Source organism: Pseudoliparis swirei, chromosome 1 (assembly GCF_029220125.1).
Source record: "Pseudoliparis swirei isolate HS2019 ecotype Mariana Trench chromosome 1, NWPU_hadal_v1, whole genome shotgun sequence".
Classification (NCBI taxonomy): Eukaryota; Metazoa; Chordata; class Actinopteri; order Perciformes; family Liparidae; genus Pseudoliparis; species Pseudoliparis swirei.
The window spans coordinates 8,068,783-8,089,723 of NC_079388.1; the positions used below are offsets into that span (position 1 = coordinate 8,068,783).

Genomic DNA, 20,941 nt, shown 5'->3' on the forward strand with positions numbered 1-20,941 from the left:
ACTAAAATGCAGAAGTGAGATGCAGGAATTGATTGATATCCTAGTAAAAACTGAAGATAGATGCATGTATGTGGAGACGTAGGTCCTCTCGTCCTCGGTGTGGTCTCCAGGTGAGCGTAGGCTGGTGTTGTGATGGTCTTGATACAGCGGTTCAGGTTGAGCTCTGAAGCCATGACTACAGCGAGATCTCTGGCTTGGTTCTGGCTTTTTGACCGAGCACTTTTCCCGGACCTCACCGAGTGGTTTAACATTGTAGTGAAGCAAAGTGACTCTGTATTTAAGTGACTCTGTATTTAAGTGACTCTGTATTTAAGACCCCTTGAAAAGGTGTGTGTGTGTGTGTGTGTGTGTGTGTGTGTGTGTGTGTGTGTGTGTGTGTGTGTGTGTGTGTGTGTGTGTGTGTGTGTGTGTGTGTGTGTGTGTGTGTGTGTGACTGGGGGCAGCCCACCAGTCACCGTGAGGGATGTTCCCTTCCCCCTCTCATTTTGAGGGGAAACAACATGCCATGTCCGAGCTCACAGAGGGGATTTTTCATATGTTGTATTAAGACTTGAAAGATGTTATTTCCCCCCCATCCCTCTGCTCTGTAATGTGCTCAGCAGTGTGCCTTTGCCTCTGGACACATCCCACCAGGAGCTTTAATTCAATATACGGCGCTCATTTCCACCAGAATTGCCCTTCTGGCCTCGAGGTCTCACGTCTTAGGCGGCTTCACATTCTCCGATTCCCTGACAGTATCAGTCTGAGGCGAATCAGTCAATTATATTAACTAAATTATACATTTTGTGGGATGTATTATTCAAAGATTAATTTATCACAGACAGTTTGTTGTTTCACAGACTATTAACCTTAGAACGAATTTCCATTTATTTTGTGTATACTCTGATAGATTAGTCTTATAAATTATTTTGTGCTCTTCTAAAATTCATTTTTCGAACAGGGTTCTGCGGACAGTCTAATGGAGCAATTTGGGTCTCTTTGTTCCGGCAGCCGTCGTTCACACTGCGGCGCTCACTTCTCTCCTGGCTTCCTTTTAGGAGGCGCCCCGCTGTGCCGACGACACCGACATAAATACCTCTTCTCGCCGGAGCACTTTCCATCTCCCCGTCTGACCTTCTTCCTCTCCGCCGCCCCCCCCCCCCTCCAATACCTTTCTCTCTGTGACGCCTTCTTTTTGTGTTTCCTTCCCATTCACTTCTCTCCTTCCCTGCTCCTGCAAGGAGTTACCTTGTGCCCCGTTTGTCTTTGTCTCTTTATCTCTCGCCTCCTTTTTTTCGGTGTCAAATTCCCCCCGTCGCCTCTTTCCTCTGGTTCTTAACTGAGCCCGTCTTCACACACACACCCCGACCTCCCGTTATTCTCAATCACGCTTTCCACTCACCGCTTTTCATTTTGCTTTAAATTATTCATACACGCGGCCAAACTTTATAACGCTTCGGAGCTCTTTCGCAAGTTTTTTTCTCATCGAATTGAGTTACAAGGTCAATCCAACCCCAATACCCAAAATACAACGGAAGCAAACGGCCAATCGGTGTCACGGTCACGTCGTCGCGCTGCGTAAATGTTCATGAGGTGAGTTCTGGGATTCGAACCCAGAACTTCCATCCCTGTTAGTTCTCCGTGTTTTTTGCGTGCACAGCCTCAGAAATATAAAGTGAAATGTCTTTCCAGCTTTAACACTTGCTTATTCTACACGGCGGCTCGCAGCTAACGGCGCTAACAGGTCAGGATGGCATAACATGCACTAGCATGCACTGAGATGCCCTGCAGCCGGCCTGGTTGTGAAAACAAAGTACGGAGAAGCTCTGATAACAACACACACAAAGGGAGCGAGACTTCTATCTCTTACTCCCTCATATCTTCACATAGGAAACAGAACCGTTGAAGAAGTATTTACAAGACTACATGGACAACAAGTCAAATGAGATTGTAAATATCACTGTATGTGTGCATAAAGGGAATATACTGTGTGCTTGATCCTTTCGAGTCCGGTTCAAGCCTCCTAGCTCTCTACTCACCTCGGAGTCTGAAGTCCAAGCAGGAAGTGCCTTTAGTGTGCATTTTTAATAGCCAGCAGGGGGCGACTCTTATGGTTGTAGAAGAGGCAATAACTCTACTTCTCACTTGATTTATCACCTCAGTAAATATTGCAAACGTGAATTCATGGTCTGAGTGGCTAGTTTTCACGTTTTCTTTAATACCGCGTGATGTTCACTTGGTAAATGATGCTCCCATTTAGAGTAACATTGGCGATAAAGCAGGGTTTGCTTGAGGGCGTGGCCACCTTGTGATTGACAGGTTCAGAAGATTTATTAACACCTCTTCTAAAGAACAACATGGACAGATTTTTGACAGAGAAGAACGATGACCTGTCACTCAGCACAAATATTAAGATTTACATGAGGTAAGATATCTTTCAGGGCTTTTGTTTATAAAATGAATACTTTCTGAAATCATACAGGCGACGTACACACACACACACACACACGTGTCAGTCATCTTAAACAAAGACTTGGGATGAGGATTCTCCCGACTCAAATAATTTATATTTATTCAATTGTATTTATTTTAGTCATTTTCCAAGCATAAATGCCAAATATCCCCAAGAGCTAGCGCTCAGATGCCAGGCTTTGGTTTTTATTTGTCTGATTGGACATGAATGTAAATGTCAAACATTAATTGTTTAAATGAGACCATAATCTTATGCTCAATCGACAAGGGATACAATTCTAGTTGCATCCCTTGGTTTTGTTCTTAATGTGAAACGTCCTCTGAACAGCTTTCTGTCAAAAATGAGCGCAGTACGACACATTAGTGACGATATTATGAGTCAATAATACTAGCTGGCTCATTTTCAATGATAGGTCATCTTCCTGATAAACTGCTCCATGACATTGCTGCACCGGCTATTCTGTAAGTACGGTTTCAGATGTAGCTTCAAACACACACACACACACACATCTAGTTCTCAGCAGGGGGCTCAGATTTCTGACCGCCATAATGATTACCTCGGCAACATGTTTTGCAGAAATTGTTGGGAAATCTCCCTGTGATTCACAAAACATGTGCAGTTACTACCCACCGTGTCTGGCTGCCACGATGAGCCTCGCATGGGTCTGCGTGAGCGTCCGGGACACACAGGACACGGCCCACGTGCTTTGCTTTCATTACAGCGATGGCTTAATATGCTGCAGACCAAAGAGGAGGTGCAGATTCAGTCTAAATGTGAGGTTTTGGGACAGGGATGTTTATATATTGTCTGTCACTGTTTTATGTTGTATTGTATGGAACTTTGTGTGACGTGCTACTGCTGCTGTCTTGGCCAGGACACTCTTGTAAAGGAGATTTTTAATCTCAATGAGGCATTTCCTGGTTAAATAAATTTAAAATTAAAATTAAATGTGTACAGATTGTAAAGCACTCTGAGACAAATGTCTAATTTGTGAAAATGGGCTATACAAATAAACTGAATTGAATTATAGGTGACCGCCACGAGACGTGCATTGTAGTTACACGTTGTTGTTACATTGTAGTTACATGTTGTTGTTACATTGTAGTTACATGTTGTAGTTACATGTTGTTACATTGTAGTTACACGTTGTTGTTACATTGTAGTTACATGTTGTTGTTACATTGTAGTTACATGTTGTTACATTGTAGTTACATGTTGTTGTTACATTGTAGTTACACATTGTAGTTACATGTTGTTGTTAAATTGTAGTTACACATTGTAGTTACACGTTGTTGTTACATTGTAGTTACACATTGTTGTTGTTACAGCAGCATTGAAGCTAAAAGCCAATTGGATGAATGGAGATGTGTCTTCTCCTTTTTCCAGAGTTATGTTGCACTGCCCTCCACAGACCAACGTGTGAAACGAGAACAGTGGCTTGTGTTCTGTGTTTGATATCTTTCTGTATTTAATGGTGGAAATTAGTTTGTGTTGTTGCATTGAAGGGATTATATATTATTATAGCTTTGATCATCAGTCTTTCATCCTAAAAGGCAACTGGTCATGCTGGCAAACAAGAAGTTTTCTCTGATTTAAATATTCTGGGAGCCCAAACAGCAATTTTCAGTCAAATTACTCAATAAGACATTAACTCCTAAACATCCATCACACCGGAGGTCTCATGGATGCATTACATTATGTTGATCCTGAGGATTATACTCTTTTCTCACTTAGGTTGTTATTCATTTAGACATATTAACATTATACATAAACAATTGGGTTTGTCAGACAATAAAATAAAATAAACACACAAAGGGAAAGTATATAAAAATGATACGGATCCTCGTGTTTTATTCGTATGCTCTTTAATTCATTGTTACCAAATTATTCTATAGCCAGGCCTTTTTTTAATGGAACAAAGTCTTTCTAAGATATATTTATGCAGTAAATTCATGATGTTCATATAACTTGTCACAGGAGAAGCAGTCCATCAACGTTCTTCATCATGTATGCTGTCATCAGAGGTAAGACGGGCAAAAGAAATCTCTAGACTCGGGTCGTTTCAGACCAAATGATTCACCGAGAAGATAATCAGTAAATTAATTGAAAGAAGAAAGTTGCTTGTAGATCTAACAGTAATATAACCCAAATGTATTCCCTTACAACTGGTGTTGTGTTTATGTAACGGTTTATTGTTTGTTTGCAAGGTTAAAGAAACAGCATGGGGATAGACGACTTTATCTCATTTGTTTTCAAGAACAAAAACCTGATTTACAAAGAGGTTAATCCTGTTTGGACTCAACCATCCAACCTCATGTTTTTGTTATTTTCTGCTCATTAAAACTTCCATGGAGCAATAATACACCAGTCGTTGACACCGAGTAACTTTTAAATGTGCAGCAGATGCTGCGCCTGCCTCTCCCTTTATGCACCATCATCACGACTCGTGAAACATTTTGTCCATAAAGCTCACAGAGACATTTGCCGGTCGAGGAGACCCACATTACACATGGAACGGGAGCTCACGCACATATTACTGCCAATAGAACAAGAAACCCTCGAGTCCAGTCACAGTGCCAGACAACAGATGCAGCATCCCTGTGCCACTGGATGAAAAGCAACTGTGCATCATAACATCACACATCCCTGCAGTGTCAGATCACAGCTCATTACAGTATACGCCACGCCACGTGGTGAGAAGCTCCTCCACCTGATTAGCGCACACATGGCAGCTTTACAGCACGGTTTAGGCTCACGCTTCCCCCAGCCACGTGGAGCTGTAATGAAGCTGTGAATGGAGGCCAAAGACCCAATGTAGACAGACAATGCTCTTCAGCAGGGGCATTTACTACAAATGGCTTTAATGATTGGGTCTGGCCCAGCTGAAGAAGCGGTACAGAACCATCAAGTACTGGAGGTTTCACACACCACTGCATTGAAATCAATGCTGACTTTTGAATGAAGGGGTGGGCCTCCATCATTAAATTCATAAAGGCATCAGACAGCATGTCATGTCATTAAACCGGCAGTGTGTGTGTGTGATGAGAAGGGTTTGAAAACAGTCTGGGAGGACGAACATGTTCAGTGATTCCAACACGCAAGTCACATTTCCTAAGTGCATTTCTTTTCAGTTTCCTTTTATTTTACAGGTTGACAGAAATAGGAAACAGTGAAAAGCAAAAGGTGTATTTTAAGAATTTCATACTGCTCTGGTGGACGTGTGTTTGTCCCGCACTACATGAAGTTGGTAAAACATTTTCTCTTCATTAAAAAAAGGGTAAATTTGCTAGTGCTGATAAATAGCTGTTAGAGTTAAAACATGGCAAATACCATTTTGTGAATATCTTCATTTTGATGCTGCCACATATTATAGCACAACATGAGGCATCATCAACACCACCTTCATAATCCACTGTTCTAGTTATTTTTCAGATTACCAAAAAAGGTACAGGGACTTCATCCAACACAGATGTCATGTCAGTCATTTGATTTAAAGACTAAATGCATCATCACTTTGATTGCATTGATTCTTTAATATTTATGAGGGTGGAACAGTGCCATACCTGCACATTATAAAAACAGATTCAGACAGCTAGGCGTGAACAAAAGCAAACCGTACACACACAAGGCACAAGTTCAAAGAACAATTATTCAAGGCAGTTGTAGCCTCAGTGACAGCAGAGCAGCTCAGTTTGTGGTAGTAAACAAAATAAACAGACAGTAAACAGACATGTCACAGTGGGTGAACGTATCCATGAGCAGGACAGTGAAAACAAGTGCCGTGAAGCAATAGTATTCAACCCCACAATCTGAAACAAATGTAATTAGCTCCAGCCTCCCTTTAAAATTGTCCAGATTGGTTTCCTTCTTTAAGAGCTATTGCGGGTAGTGTCGGTCATCAATAGCCTTTTATTCCTCTACTGTCTCTCCCCCCGTTATTGTTCCATGATGCATCAAATTGCTTGGTATTTTGGTCCCAAAGCAAATATTTAAAAGTTTCCATTTATTTCAGAAAGGGCCACACATTTAAATACTGAGCAGCTCACTGGTACAATCAGACATCCAAAGGATTTGTTTTTTTTAAAGTAGGGCAAAACTGTTGTTGTTATGGTGGAGGGGGGATTAAAACTAGTTAATATGTGACTCTTATCTATGCGGCTTTTCATGCACATGACAAAAAGTGTTAAATGTCAATTTACAGTATCATTTAAACCAAGCAGCAACATGTCACTTAAAGCCGCACGTTGATGTTTCAGTCAAACTTTAATTTAGGATCCAGCTGTTCAGTCCGTCTTGTGAGTCGAGCCTGACCCAGAAAACACTCCGTTAAGTCACTCAATGTTTGAACAAGTTTCACCCCCCACATCTTTTACCAATTGATCTAAAAAGCTGGAAGATCCAAGCAGGTTCAGCAAGTTTGACAGGAGTCAAAAAGTCTGTGCGATCTGTTTTGTTTAAGGTTTTCAGGCACACGACGCGTCGCTGTTATCACATGAAGGTCTTTTCCTGGAGACGTGGGTGATGGTTTTCCTTCAACGCATACACCATTCAACAACCACTGTTTATAAATGTCATAGTCCTTTTCCAAGTTCAACATGATCAGCCCAAATCACCTACCACACAAGAGTTTGGTAATCTGATAGCATGATCCCCGTTTGATGAGTTGATCTGTGGCAAGTAGGACTGATCTTCACAGGACTTGGAGTTTCTCTCCCGTTATGCCTTTTGGCAGGGAAGCGGGCGTCGGAACAGCAAAATGTGTGGCTCTGAAGGGGGTGGGAGAACAGAGTACACAGTATATAAAGCAGAGATTCTTTCTGGGAAGAACACAACTCTTGTGACTCACTCTTTTAAATAAAAAAAGGGTGGGGCTAAATTTGAAACTTTGTCCATATGCTCGTGTTCACTAAATCAATTAAAAAGATTTAAAACGTAACCCGTTTTAACATAAACCACCACCCCCCCCACTACTGACTTAGCAGCCCTCGATCCTGCCTGAAAGACATGAGCTCATAATCGTATCTGCCATAGTACCAGCTGAAACAAAAAGAGGGCAAACAAAATACATGAAACAGAAGCTTCACCTTTCAATCACCACCACAAGGCATGAGAGAAGTTCATGTAAAGCAAATGAGCAACATATCCATCATCAACATTGTGTCATGTCAGTTTCTGATCACACTTGAACACATATTTAGCATACGACAACTGTAAAAGATAAGTTTCTCAGAGGGAACATACCATCAAATCAGCTTCCTGGCACAGTACCCTCAAATAGCTCAACTTTATATACTTTTGCTGAATGTCAACATTGTTCCAGAAACCCATTTTCACACTTGATCACAATGAAAGGTCTTGGAGATGCCTATTAATTGTAGCGTGATCCCTGGAAACGAGGATATACCTGGCTGGTGGATCATGTAATGGACCCATCCTTGGCTCTGCTGGACCCCCAGGTTCCTCCACTCGGTCTCCGACATCAAATGGGTTTTGGGTACACGCTTTGCAATGTCTTTGGGTAGCATTACGTGCCTGTAGAAAGAGAGGGTGGATAATAACATAACACCAATGCTTCTGAACAAAATGACATGACGTAGCGCCGACATCGTCACCTCGCGAAAACCGTTAGAAGATAACGTTGACACGCTGGCAAAGTAAGTTTGAAGTCGGATAAACACGAGTCATACACACCTGTACTCGTATTTTTCATCGTCATATTTATCAGAGTAGTAGATCTGTTTATGAGACATGACGGAGCCCTGTTGGAAAGAGTTGAAACATTAGTCGCACATTCACACATTTAAAAATAGGTCAAATCAAACACATTTAGAGGACAACGTGAAAGAGTGCAGCTAACAGAGAAGCTAACGTCGTCAAAGTTAGCCGGAGAACCAGCGTTATCTTTGACAAGTTACGTAAACACCAAACTAGTTTATACTTAAGTGTGACGCAATGAACGGGGCTTCAGAATTACCTTATTTGATTGTCAAAGTATCCTGATTAGAAAAAGCTAATTATTCCAGGGTTTTTTACGTCCAGCAGTTGCAGGATGTTCTCCCTTCTTTGTTTCCCTCTCGAATGTTTGCTAGCCCGCTTTTCACCGTTCAAATAGACCTCGTCCCATCCCATTGGTCAAGCCATTCGGCTAACTCTCCTGCCATTGGTCTGTTCAATATGTCGCAGGAAATTGACGTAATCGCTACGCGGTCTTCTAATTGGTCGGCATCGTCGGACAGCTTGTAACTGCCAGTATGCAATGACAGTATGCAACACACATACAAACATCACATATTTTAATATCGTTGCATAAACCGCGAGACCCGCGTCATAATACTGTCTTATCATGTGTACATTACAAGTGTCTTTTTTTACTATGGTGTTATTATAAGACAACTATACTCTTTTTTATAATTATCTTCATAGACGTTGACCATGTTATGTATATGAAGCAAAGAGACAGAAAGGGTGACGTAATTCGGAGCAGCTACCATTAGGCTTCCAGGTGAATGACCTACATGTACTACATTAATCTGCCAAAATCGTTGTGTCTTCACACAAAACTTAATTTCAAACATCTATAAGTATAAATATATGTATACATATGTCATCAAAGTTGACAGTATGGGACTGTAATGACATCACAAGGATTACAAACTCAATCTAATAATTGCATGTCACAGATGAGCTATAGCTGCAGCCCTATGGAAAATTCTGCTCACACATAAATGCATCATTATAAGACAATACTATATCATGGTATTGCTTTTACGTTTTACTTTCACACTTACACTGGGGTATATTGTTATAGTATGTATGCAATCTACAGAAGAAATAATCTCTGCAACCACATATTCCAATTCTCTGTTTGTGTGGGTTCCGATTTCAGATATGCAAAAGTATTTAAATGTGCTTTCACAGACTAAACACTTTACATACTGCAATTGTAGAGAACACGGGAGCAAGATGATAACATCAATGGCTAAACTGGAGCAATCGGAGTAGAGGGGTTGTCCACTCCGGTAAATCCCGCAGTTCAAATATAGATCTGCAGACGTGTCAGTGTGCGGCTGGTCCCTTCTGCATAGATATAGATATATATATATATATATATATATATATATAGATGCACACGCATGCACCTTGAGAGTTATGTTCACACATGAAGTTATATTATTAAAAACCAGGGGACTGTACTCATCACCTGCCACTTTCACCTGCGGAAGTCAATCAAGCTGGGCTGTGCGACGTTTTTACTGACATCACACTTCTCTCTGATTGGTCCAGCCTTGGTCCAGGGGCGGGAGCTCCGCAGACCCTGCTGCAATTCCATTGGACGAAAGGGGCCTTGGCGACGTGACGCAGCTTGGAATTCCCAAAGTTCCCAAGTTCACGGCAAGAGAGGAGCGTTGTTGGCACTAAAAAACAACACGTTTTCAAGGGGGTGCAAACAGCAAGCGACTGAGGTGTAAACAAGTCGGGTAAATGAATTTGTGTTTAATCTGATATAACCAAGCAGGTGTGTGAAGCGCTCGCGAACAGCGGGGCCTGTGAGAACGCGGAAGAGTGGGAGGGGGGATATATTCATCCTTTGTTTACCACTATGCGTGAACCCCCGATTCGGTTGCTACAACAACTATAGCCCCTTTTACTGCTGTTTCCAACCATGTGCTCAACAGAAGCTAGCTTGTCGCACATAGTGTCGACGCGTGAGTATTAACCGCTGTGTGCGCGCGTCTGTATCAATAATCCGATCGTAGCTGAGATTTGACCATTTTTGGTCATTTAAGAGCCTCGCAGATTGACTGCATGGAGGGGTCTGAATGAATGGTTGGCTGGACATAGCAGCGACGATGAAAACGGTCGGGAGATCCCTATTTGTTGTGGCTGAAGCCTTCTTTAAAACTGCGCAGCAGTAAATTATGGATGCCAACACACTGTTACATAACTTGTCTCAACGACATCTGGTCTTCAACCCGTGTGTGCGGGGAATCAGCTCCCAGACACAAACGTTATTGCACACGTATGTCCACTATACTTGTGCATGCTCGCCATCAACATTTTACATTGTGTGTGTATTTCCACGTCCATAAATAACTGTGCAGATACTCATAATGTTAATATATAAGCGTCATCACCGACATCAACACACGCAGTCAGGACTATTGCATCCGTCTCTAAACTATTGCATCTGGATGATGTTGATTCCCACAAGGCACGTGCAGGGAATGCATCCGGCATGTTCAGCTAAGACGCTGTTTCTGTCGTCGTCTGCAGGAAAAATCCTAAAGCTGAGTCTGCACCGTGCGGTGCCAAGTTGAGCCTGACGAGGGCGATGTCTGACAACAGCAGCAGCACCGGCAGCACTGGCTCCTCCACCAACAGCTGGACCCTCCTCTCCCCCGAGGTATGACTCGGGAAACTGAAACGTGAAGCTCTGAAATGCCTGACTGTAATTTGGAGGATAGCTATTTTCTTTGCTCGTAAAATGCACGTTCATTTAATATATGGCGTGTCTGTACTCGCGCTCTTAATCGTCCCACAGATGTATTTTAACTATCGTGTGCAAGCATGTGTGCATGTGTCTGTGTTAAGTACAACATATGTATGTTGTAAAAGGCAAGACGATCCAACTAAGATATCAAAAATACACAACAAATCATATTATTCTACCATGCCATACATTGTACCGTTATCAAGGTTATAGGAGTATTTAGCACTTGGCACACTATTGTATGTTGCTGTATGCGGGTTGCTGTAAATGTCAAGGGCAGCACTATAGGTGTTAATGTGGTCGTCTGGCTCCACAGGAGGCTGCTGTTGAGAATGTCGGGCCAGTAGATGACGGCACTGAGAGCCTGGGCGACGTCCCGAGTCTCTCTGAGGATGTGACAGGTATGGACGAGTCAAAATCTCGGGCTGCTGGCTAGAGTTGTAACATAAATCAACAATTAAGGCCGAGAAAGGTTGCTTTCAAACCTATTCTTTGGTTTGTTATTTTGGTGTTGACATGTGGGAATGTTGTTTCAGGAGCTGCTGCGAGCGACATTGCAGTGGAAACCGTCCTGTCTGAAGAAGGCCATCAGGTTGGTACACAATACACCACGCAATAAACCAGTCAAGACATAAAGTAGACCGTTAAACAACGTCAAAATCCCCCCACAGCATATTTACATTGTTATAGCCAGATATTGGTGATGTTTTTTGCTTCATATTTTGTTTTTTTGCTTGCAGCATGAATGTACAGACAGTGTGAGAGTATTCAATTCCAGCGTAAGTGCTTTTCATATAACGTAACTTATCAATGAGCTCCTTCTACAAGTAACACTTTGCAGCCATGCTGAAGAACCAGCTGGGGGAAACGTGTCATATGAGCCCCAGTAGAATGTGATGGGTCTTGAATGCCTCTCAATATCATTTGGGAAGTAGAGACCTGTTCACCTGAAAAGATCACTCTGGGTAACAAAGGAAGTCATTAAACAAATGAGAAGTACTGGAGACAATACAGAATGAGGGAAAATGGATGCGCTAAAAAACTAAATTATAGCACTTATTAAAAAATAACATAGGGATTTCCCCAAAAAGATGATATCAAAATGAGGCAACTCATTGTCCTTCCTGCCTTTTATTCCCAGGTGTGTCAAGAGACCTCTCCAGAGTCCGGTGAGGGTCCCATCCCGTCTAGTCCAATCAGGATGAGTCCCCTCCCGGCCGACCTCATCGATCGTCCAGACCTGGACCTGGAGAGTCAGCCTCCGGTCATCCATGACATCGTAACCAGCTCCCCGAGTGACAATGAGCACCTGGGAGCCACGCCCTTTGTCACCAACATTGATTCGGGGGCACTGCTCGATATTGCTGCCGCTGATTTCCTCACGGCTGAGCCTGAGGAGTGCTGCTCCGCCCCTCCTCTGACTGAGACCCACCCCGCTACAGAACAAGTACTGGACGCGTCTGCTGACTTTGGGCCGAGTTCTGTATTTGCTGCTGAACCTGAGGTCAACGTCGCCATAGAGACCCTAACAGCGACTGGTCCTCCCTCTTGTGTTGATGCTGAGAGCACTGAGCCACCAAGCCAAGTTCCAGAGAGCCTGGGGACCGAGAGCCCCATCAATGATAGTCCTGCACCAGAGACTGTTGGTCCAGTAGAGGCAGAGGAAAAGGAGGAGGTGGTGGTGGAGGAGGAGGTAGCGGGGGAGGCGGCTGCGGCGGTGGTGGCGGCGGCTGTGGAAAAGGAGGAGATGGAGCTGCCCGAGACAGTGACCCAGTATGAGAGAGAACAGGAAGAAGGAGAAGAAGAAGATGAAGAAGAAGAAGGGGGAGGTATGGGATACATCTACAGGAATATGTATGATGATCTATGCATGACAAATCAGGCAGTGAAACTGGAGATAATTGAGAGGGAGTCTGTCAGTATTCAGTATCAGCTTACAAAAATACCTCAAATGAAACAATGAGATACAGAAAAACCACTGATCTCCAGCCAAAGATAGGTTGGGAACCACTTCTCTAATAGAACACAGGGTACATCCACACATATTTTCTCTCTCTCTCTATATATATATATATATATATATATGAGAATCATTTTGGAGAAGATTTGGATCACATGTGTCTTATCTGTGTCAGGCGAGCATCTGGAAGATGATTCATCATTATGACGAGGAGGCGTGAACCCCGCTGAGAAAAGGAAGAAACCCCCGTGCATGAAATCACCGCTGTTGTAATTTAGAGAGAACAAGTCATCCGTCTTCACGAGCAGCACCGACTTCTCTGCCTTTGTTTTTCACAAACGGTTCACGCAGCGCGGAGCGACACAGTTCACGTATTCACTTGTGTTTCAGTATTTCGCGTGAGTCCGCCAGGAGATAAATCTGGGAATTGGGGTTCTGACATTTTTGTAGCCACAGATGTTGAGATGATTTGTGGAAGTGACTCCGGGCCACATCTTAATCCTTTTGTTTTGACTTCGGGCTCTGTGCCATCATCTTTCTCAAGAATTCATTACAAAATGTAACGGCCCTCTGATGAGTCGCCATCACTGATGTCGTTTTCCTCTCGTTTCCTCTCCCTCCTCTAGAATCATCCAGCACTTTTGAGTTGGGCGAAACATGCAGCTTTGATGATGGACTGAGGAGGAGGAATGCCCCTTCCTTCGAGTCGCCAAGGCCAAGAACGTCTGATGAGGAAGACGACGAAGAGGACGTGGAGTTCAAGCTGGCAGAGAGAACGGAGGAGAAGCCATGGTTCTCCTTGAACAAATGCATTGTGGGTTCTCTGATCCTGCTCTTCTTAGGTTCCCTCTTCCTCTCAGGTGAGTTCCTCTAGCACATCACTAAGCCTGCTGGCCCGCTTCTGCTTTTCATATTCCGATGCACTAGCAGGCTCTACCTTTGCTCACAGTTGGCGTCATTAGCGGTCAGATTTACATCAAGCTTATGACATTTATTACTTAATGCATCTCCTTTTTTTATCTTAAGAAATATGCACCTGTTTGCAACTAGTTCAATCAGAGGTTTATTGTAAATATTGTCAATAAATTACATTATTACACATTTGCTAATTTGTTATTATATACGAATTGCATAAGCACATTAACTGGCAGCTGACTGCAGTAGACGGATGTCTGTTTTTAGATTTTGTCGACTAAGCTGTACGAGGTCAACAGGTGTCCTCTCTGACCTGCGTGATGCTAGGTCCAGTACTCAGACTAGCCGGCTAACGCTCAATAGCTTGTCCAAGCGCTTCTCCGGTCTGACACTTCATGCCGTGGCAGCAGAACGCGACAGATAAAACGCGTTCTGAATTGTACAACAACACTCGTCATCACGATTTTGAAGGACTCGCTGGGTGTTCATGATGCTTCAGTTGAGGAAACTTTCTGGCAATTTGCTTGGTTCGGCTAAATATCTCACGCCGCTTTAAAAAAAAGAAATGTTCTGAAACGTTCCTGTTTACAGTTCGTGCCTGAGCTCATAAAGTGCACTTCACAACACAAGCGTCTGTTGCAGTAGTAGAACAGCTTGTCAGCTGTGTGTCAATAAGAGGTCCTGTTGTACGACTTGTGTGAAACCTGTTGTTTTCTCACCTGACAGGTGACTTTGACGCCTCTGAACTCAGTGATGGAGAACAAAACCAGGTCTGTTCCTGCCGCCTCTCACTTAACTCAATTTCTGTGTTTAGTGTCTACACTCTAGTTGTTAAGAACCTGAAGATGGGAAAATGTCCAAATATGTGTTTTATTCATTCCCCAATGATTTTCGATCCAGGACGGGCTTAGCAGTGATCCGCAGTATATGAAAGAGCTATTGGATAAATTGACACGGGAAAACCAGCAGATCACTCAACTAGAGACTCAACTACAGGTCAGAATACCAGTTACACGGACGTTAATGATGTCATTTGACCCTTTCATGATGTTTTCATGCACTGCAAAAGACACACAGTACGTTTTCTACAAACAGTAGGGATTGTTGTCCCGAGATCTGTCTCTGTCTGGGACGCTTCTGCGTTGGGAACCGTCACCATTTCTCTTTATGTCTCAGGCTCAGAAAGAAGAACTGGACTCGGCGCTGGAGGCCGTCGCAGCGAGCGGTGATGAAAAGGGTGAAGCAGATCTGCACAAAGAGAACGTGAAGCTGAAGGAGGAGCTGTTGTCTCTGCCTGAGCTGAAGAAAGAGCTGGAGAGTCTGAGGTCCAGGGTGACCGAACTCAGCCAGCTCTCAGGTAGAAAGAGACAAACATCAAGTGAATCAGATTGTTTCATATTGAAAATCTGTGCTGTTGCAATTTGATTATTTAGTTATTAATTGAAATGGCAATGCACAGTACTGTGGTTATAGAAATTATCTCTAAAGTAACTAACGAGAAAACCCATTATAACTTTAATATCTTGAATCCTTCACAGCCGATCAAGAAAAGCCCCCTGCTACCTCAAGCTCTGGCCCTCAGCCGGGGGACAAAGATGGTCAGAGTAACGAGGAAGCTGCTGGACTTGAAAGAAGGAAGGACACAAGTAAAGGAGGAAGGCTGAAGGAAGATCTCCAGAGGCAGAAAGTTCTTCTGGAGGAGAGCAAGAAGAGACTGCAAGGGATGAGGAAAGATGGAGGCGAGAGGAAACGCGTAAGAAATAGTTTGGAGGAGATCCAGAAGAAGCTTTCTGAACAGGTTGAGAGGTGGAGTAAGAAGAAGCCTCAGGAGGCCAAATGGAAAGGGAACAAGGGCAAAAACAATGAGCGGGAACACTGGAAGAAAGAGGTCAAGAAGGAGTGGAAGCACAGCAAAGAGGGAGAAGAGAAGAAAGGGAAGGAGTGGAACTCTCACAAAGAGACGTGGAGGAAACACCAGGACGAGTGGGAGAAGAAGAAGGACGAGCGCCGGATGGACAGAGAGGAGAGGAGGAAGGAGAAACCGGGGCCGGGTAAGAACTCCCACGACCACCATCAGCACCAGCATCAGCAGCACCAGCCCCGTCAGCGCCACCAGTGCCAACACAACGGCTACTGGAGGGAACAAGAGCAGAAGCTGAGGCGCAACGTCCGCGCCCAGCCGGGCTGCGGCTCCGCGGAGGACTGCGCCGGCAAGGAGGGGCTCTACCCGGTGGAGCTGGCCGAGTTCGAGGAGCTGCTGGAGGGCTATCTGAGCAAGCTGGAAGGATCCTCGGCGGAGAGCAAAGACCAGATCAGGAAGCTGACGGCCACGTTCTTCGAGGACGGCGGCTTCATCCACGACAGGGTTCGGTTCGGCGACTTCGTCGAGGACGTGGCGGACATTCTGGAGGACGTGGCGGACGCTCTGGAGGAGGGCGGCCGAGAGGACGCCGACTCCCTGGAGGCGGAGATGGAGGAGTTTGAACGAGAAGCCCTGTGGAAGTTTGCAGCCACAGTTTAAATAGACATCGAGGGACAAAGGAGTGAAATAAAGCACTAGGAAACAGCACAAATGGTGTTTTGATATGACATTTCTTGCCTACACTCGCCTCTTCAGAGATGTCATCGTCGTAGCTTCTGGCACAGAGCGGCCGTGCCTCTCGTACATGTCCCTCCGAGTCTTAAATTATAAGCTAGACTCGGACTTGTCTTTTTGGACTTAGCTGTCGTTACCTACCTCCGTCATGCCTCCTCATGCCAGGTCCTTCAGTAATGTGTGCTGTGGTTTCTTCCTCTGCTGTTTAGTGTTTTCTCGATACGTCGCGCATGTTGCAGGTCACCATGTAAAGTCCAACTGATAATACGTGGAACACACACAAAAGAAACCTTTAAGGAGACGGTCCGTATACTTCATGTCTTATATGAGTGTTGGTGTTACATTTGACTGTGAACTCCAGCTGCCGCTTCACCCGAGCAGGTTCAAACAAATGCTGAGAGCGTCTGTGCAGAAACAGAGCGTTCGCCTGCAGTCCGATCCCACAAGATGGGATCCCGTTGCTCTCACAGATAAGAACCCGATCAGGTCAGACCAGTTTTGCGCCAGCAGCTCTTTAGTAGATTTGGGCAGACGCACACAGAGTGCGGTTTGAGAGCCCTGAGCGTTTGGCATCAAGACGTGACAGACTTCTCAACCCTCAGCCCCCAACTGTCAGTCGACGGCATTTGTGATGAACAACCATGGGAACTGTGTTGGGAAACAGAGCTGCTTAAAAAAGTAAAGCAATAGGTGAAAAAGTGCGAGTAGCTAAATCTGCTAAACCTCGTTAGCACTTTTCAAAAACATTCACATTTACTGCAAAACAAAAGACCCTGAGTTAGTTGTGATGTAGCCATGGGGCCCTGTAACACAGGATCTGCTCATGCTGGGTATCCCAGAGCCAGAGTTACTTCACCTTCAGTCGACCAGTCGGCATTTTATTCTCCATTTTCCTCTTATGTTGGCGGCAGGTTGATATTAGCTGACATGACAAGTAATTAGGGCAAATAATAAATAAAATGAAAAAATTAGGAAGCTGCTGCATTTTGTTTTGTTTTACATTTTAAGTTAAATGAGCCCGGCCAAAGGTAGAAGAAAAAGTATTGCAGACCTGCTCCTCGCAGATGGCTATAGTTCTTTGAGTTGTTCTAATTTTGGTTTTGTGTTTTATCCTATTCGATCTCCTTTCAGGTGGATGTGAAGTTAAAGTCGACAGATTACAATTGTTGTTCTCATTTTTCAGTGGTTGAGAGAAGCTCTGGAGTGTTGATGTTTATTTATTCTGTCGCCACACTGCAACTCCTTTATTCTTTCATGAGACTTCGACCCAGGCCATACACGTTGCCAGTGGAAATGGACAGGTTTCAGCTTGATTTCCTAAATTTAGTTTGCCAGCTATTGCCTATGTGCCTTTATTATTATTCTGAATATCTTTAAGACCTAAGATTTAATTTGCTTCTGCGAGATGAAGAAGAAAACAAGTTTACACAGCTCGCAATGTGACTGTTGTTTAGGACAGGCTGAATGTCACATGGTTTACACATGAAGGTGTTTCTGTTCAAAGTTCTCTGCACAGAGGAACACTTTTACTTTAAACTTTGTTTACACCAAAGCTATTGGAAGAAGACAATCATTAAACAAATCACTTTGAAGAATGTTTCATCGATATTTGAGTATTTTTGTCTTTTGTGGGATAACTTACTTAATGCCGCTGGCTCAGATGTGCATGTAATTGATCTTTGGACAAATGTATTAAAACATTCATTCAACCATCATCAGTTATGTCCTCTTAAGGAAGCCAGTGCTAAGTTCAATACATGTTTCACCGTTAAATGTGTATATTTTGTCTTTATTGAAATGCTTCGGTTGATTCATTACATGTTGACAATAAACCAGCATCACAGAATTCATTCACTGCTTCAGAATGGGATGTACTGTACCTGTTTTAGTCAAATGTACAATGATACCGACGTGTGACTGACCGTCTGACAGGAAATGGAAGTGTTGGAATGACGGGCATCTGTTATCGCAGCAATGATGCCGAACTAAAATATTTACATCTAGATTAAATCGTCTCTCTGAGCCTGTGTGTGATACGTGAACCAGCCGGTGAGTCACTGACCTGACACGCTGGTGAACGAGAAGGTGAGCAATGATCAAGAACAATCAGTCACCAGGGAGAGAGAGAGAGAGATAGTCATTCATGGGATTCTACAAGTCGCCATACAAGCATTTCTGTCTGCTTTTCATCGCCTTGATGTCTTCGTCAAGGTGCAACCTGCAGTTCCAAAGAAAAGATGCATTAAAACACTGCATGCTAAAACCTCAATGATACATTACATGACATGTCATTCAGCAGACGCTTTTATCCAAAGAGACTTAGAATAAGTGCATTTAACCACGAGTACAAACTCAGAACACAACATAAAGCCAAACTACTAAAATACCATAATAAGTGCCATTAAAGTGGCACTGAAGTGCTAACCTGTTTTTATTCAAGATATATTTTTGAAAAAGATGTGTTTTTAGTTTCCGGTGGAAGATATAGAGACTGCTGTCCTGATGTCAGCGGGGAGCTCGTTCCACCACTAAGGAGCCAGGACAGCCAACATCGTCCTTTAAATCATATCAAATCAAAGTTGCCATTTATTTATTTATTTCCACACACGTTGGCTCCTGTAATGGTAAAGAGTTCCACATGAAACCACCGTCTGTGGTCCTGAATGCCATATTATTGGAGTCATGTTTTGTATAAACTAATAACTGCTTAGGCGTGCATGAATCAGCCACGTGAGTGAAACGGCCTGACAGGTCCTCGCTCTGCAAACAGACCGGAAAGGTTTTGTGCCATCATCAGTACAAATGTGCCCTTCATAGGACGGAGTGGTCAGCCTTCTTCGTGTGTGTGTGTGTGTGTGTGTGTGTGTGTGTGTGTCTGCAGATTTGAGTGGAAATCAGGCAGAGATAAGGCCAGCCTGCTGGATGGGGGAGACGAGGGCAGGTTGAGTGTTTTCCGCTGATGTGTGCATCAGGGAACGAAGATGAAGCGTATAAATTCAGAGAGGTGATGGTCAGAGTGGGACAAGGCTCTTGGTACCAGCTGAAACACGTAACCCAGCATCTCAACTCAAACGGTGAGGGACCACCGCCACTGGTTTTTAACACAATCGGACTCACACCTCTTTGTGAAAGGTGTTCGTTGAGGCTTTGGTTTCTCTCTTTGCTCTTCAGGCCTCAGCACAAACCGTCATGGAAGCTGCCATCTGTACCATTGTTACCCAGTTCAAGACTCACGCTGGGAAAGATGGGTCCTCCAGCACCCTGAGCAAAGATGAATTCCAAAACCTGGTGACCTCCCAGCTGCCCAACTATGTCAAGGTAAATCTAAAGAGTTCTTCAGAGACAATTTGCCAGCTGATTGATATCTTTATTATATCTGTTACTATATATATATATATATATATGTATATCAAAGAGACTGTAGTTTATGATGCACTGCTCTGTTATTCACACATATTACTGTGGTTATATTGATAGACATGTGACGGCTCATCCTTAGTTTTACATATTATCTTCTCTCAAGAGTCAACATCATCATGTAAAATGTACCATGTATTCTCTCTGTGATTCAGAGCCATGTTTCTACGCTGTTTGTTACTGCATGGCATGTCATCATGAGGTCTCATGCTGCACCACACAAAACAATATAGGTCAATCAACCAGGTATCTGTTCCCATTACATATTAAATGTAATATAAAATGCCAATTTCCCATCTCAAATCAACATGACATGATGTGCAGTAATGTGTAACCATGGCTTGGAAGTTGTCTGGGAAAAATAATGTATTCAGATTCCAGCTGCTGGAAGGGAAGAGAGCAAATACAAATATTTGATGAGCTGTAACTACCAAACCTTTAATACTTTAACTTGACACATCACTTAAATGATTTACCTAATATCACATTAGTCACAAATGTATCTGAGCGTAATGTTGGATTGTGCCTCTATGGAAGTAGAATGGAAATAATCGGGAAAAACAAGTCAGACAGATGGCACAATTTAACTGGTTGAATACAGGTTTTATGTGTGGTCCACATATACACACATGCAGTACACATCTACTCAAACACAATCACACACGCTTTCATCATCAGGGAACTAGGTGAGGCTGTGAGTTAGTACTCATCGACTTGTTACTGCTCAACCATTAGGTGGCGGGACAGTCTTTGCAGAGCAGGCTGCTTGGTGTTGCAGCTCAGGGTGATGTCATTGTGATCAGGGTCTCCTCCTCTCTGTGATCACCCACAGAACGCCAGCGATCCGGGGGCCATCGAGCAGCTCATGGGCTCGCTGGATGAAAACAACGACGGGGAGCTGAATTTCTCAGAGTTCTGGCAGCTGATGGGAAAGCTGGCGAGCGAACAGGGAGGCTTCGGCCAGTAGAGGGGCAGCCCGCCTCCGTCTGTCAAGTGTGGGCTTTGAGCAACGCCAATCAAACCCAATTAAAACTGTCAAACTGTAAAATCAAAAGGATTCGAATGCTTTCATCACCCCACCGGTGCCACATGTGTAACTCTTCCATTCCG

General features: G+C 43.7%; 3 protein-coding genes across 5 annotated transcripts; 2 read left to right on the forward strand and 1 right to left on the reverse strand.

The window, feature by feature from the left end:
- Positions 1-4,623: 4,623 nt before the first annotated feature.
- Positions 4,624-9,204, reverse strand: cks1b (CDC28 protein kinase regulatory subunit 1B). Its single transcript, XM_056413699.1, has 4 exons — positions 8,427-9,204; positions 8,144-8,211; positions 7,857-7,984; positions 4,624-7,218 (listed from the first exon to the last, which is right to left on the reverse strand). The coding sequence occupies exons 2-4, from the start codon at positions 8,200-8,202 to the stop codon at positions 7,169-7,171; spliced, it is 237 nt and encodes a 78-aa protein (XP_056269674.1). The 5' UTR covers positions 8,203-8,211; positions 8,427-9,204; the 3' UTR covers positions 4,624-7,168.
- A 637-nt stretch (positions 9,205-9,841) lies between these two features.
- pbxip1a (pre-B-cell leukemia homeobox interacting protein 1a) lies at positions 9,842-18,264 on the forward strand. Of its 3 annotated transcripts, none has more exons than XM_056413298.1 (11): positions 9,842-9,930; positions 10,727-10,856; positions 11,260-11,344; positions 11,480-11,535; positions 11,684-11,722; positions 12,085-12,772; positions 13,530-13,763; positions 14,545-14,588; positions 14,719-14,814; positions 14,995-15,175; positions 15,357-18,264. In XM_056413298.1, the coding sequence occupies exons 2-11, from the start codon at positions 10,785-10,787 to the stop codon at positions 16,337-16,339; spliced, it is 2,478 nt and encodes an 825-aa protein (XP_056269273.1). In that variant the 5' UTR covers positions 9,842-9,930; positions 10,727-10,784; the 3' UTR covers positions 16,340-18,264. The 3 variants fall into 3 exon arrangements, with proteins under 3 accessions (XP_056269273.1, XP_056269291.1, XP_056269282.1); XM_056413307.1 differs by lacking the exon at positions 9,842-9,930 and adding an exon at positions 10,100-10,158; XM_056413316.1 differs by lacking the exon at positions 11,684-11,722.
- Positions 18,265-19,601: 1,337 nt separating this feature from the next.
- s100a11 (S100 calcium binding protein A11) lies at positions 19,602-20,925 on the forward strand. Its single transcript, XM_056413690.1, has 2 exons — positions 19,602-19,732; positions 20,664-20,925. The coding sequence occupies exons 1-2, from the start codon at positions 19,604-19,606 to the stop codon at positions 20,796-20,798; spliced, it is 264 nt and encodes an 87-aa protein (XP_056269665.1). The 5' UTR covers positions 19,602-19,603; the 3' UTR covers positions 20,799-20,925.
- Positions 20,926-20,941: the final 16 nt, after the last annotated feature.

Excerpts from the sequence above, each read along its gene's own strand:
- cks1b (XM_056413699.1), bottom strand. The coding sequence starts at position 8,202 with ATGTCTCATAAACAGATCTACTACTCTGATAAATATGACGATGAAAAA. Across the intron at positions 7,985-8,143 it reads GATGAAAAATACGAGTACAG|GCACGTAATGCTACCCAAAG; the intron begins GTGTGTATGACT and ends CTCTTTCTACAG. Across the intron at positions 7,219-7,856 it reads TTACATGATCCACCAGCCAG|AGCCACACATTTTGCTGTTC; the intron begins GTATATCCTCGT and ends CACCCCCTTCAG.
- pbxip1a (XM_056413298.1), top strand. The coding sequence starts at position 10,785 with ATGTCTGACAACAGCAGCAGCACCGGCAGCACTGGCTCCTCCACCAAC. Across the intron at positions 11,345-11,479 it reads TCTCTCTGAGGATGTGACAG|GAGCTGCTGCGAGCGACATT; the intron begins GTATGGACGAGT and ends ATGTTGTTTCAG. Across the intron at positions 12,773-13,529 it reads TGAAGAAGAAGAAGGGGGAG|AATCATCCAGCACTTTTGAG; the intron begins GTATGGGATACA and ends TCCCTCCTCTAG.
- s100a11 (XM_056413690.1), top strand. The coding sequence starts at position 19,604 with ATGGAAGCTGCCATCTGTACCATTGTTACCCAGTTCAAGACTCACGCT. Across the intron at positions 19,733-20,663 it reads AGCTGCCCAACTATGTCAAG|AACGCCAGCGATCCGGGGGC; the intron begins GTAAATCTAAAG and ends GATCACCCACAG.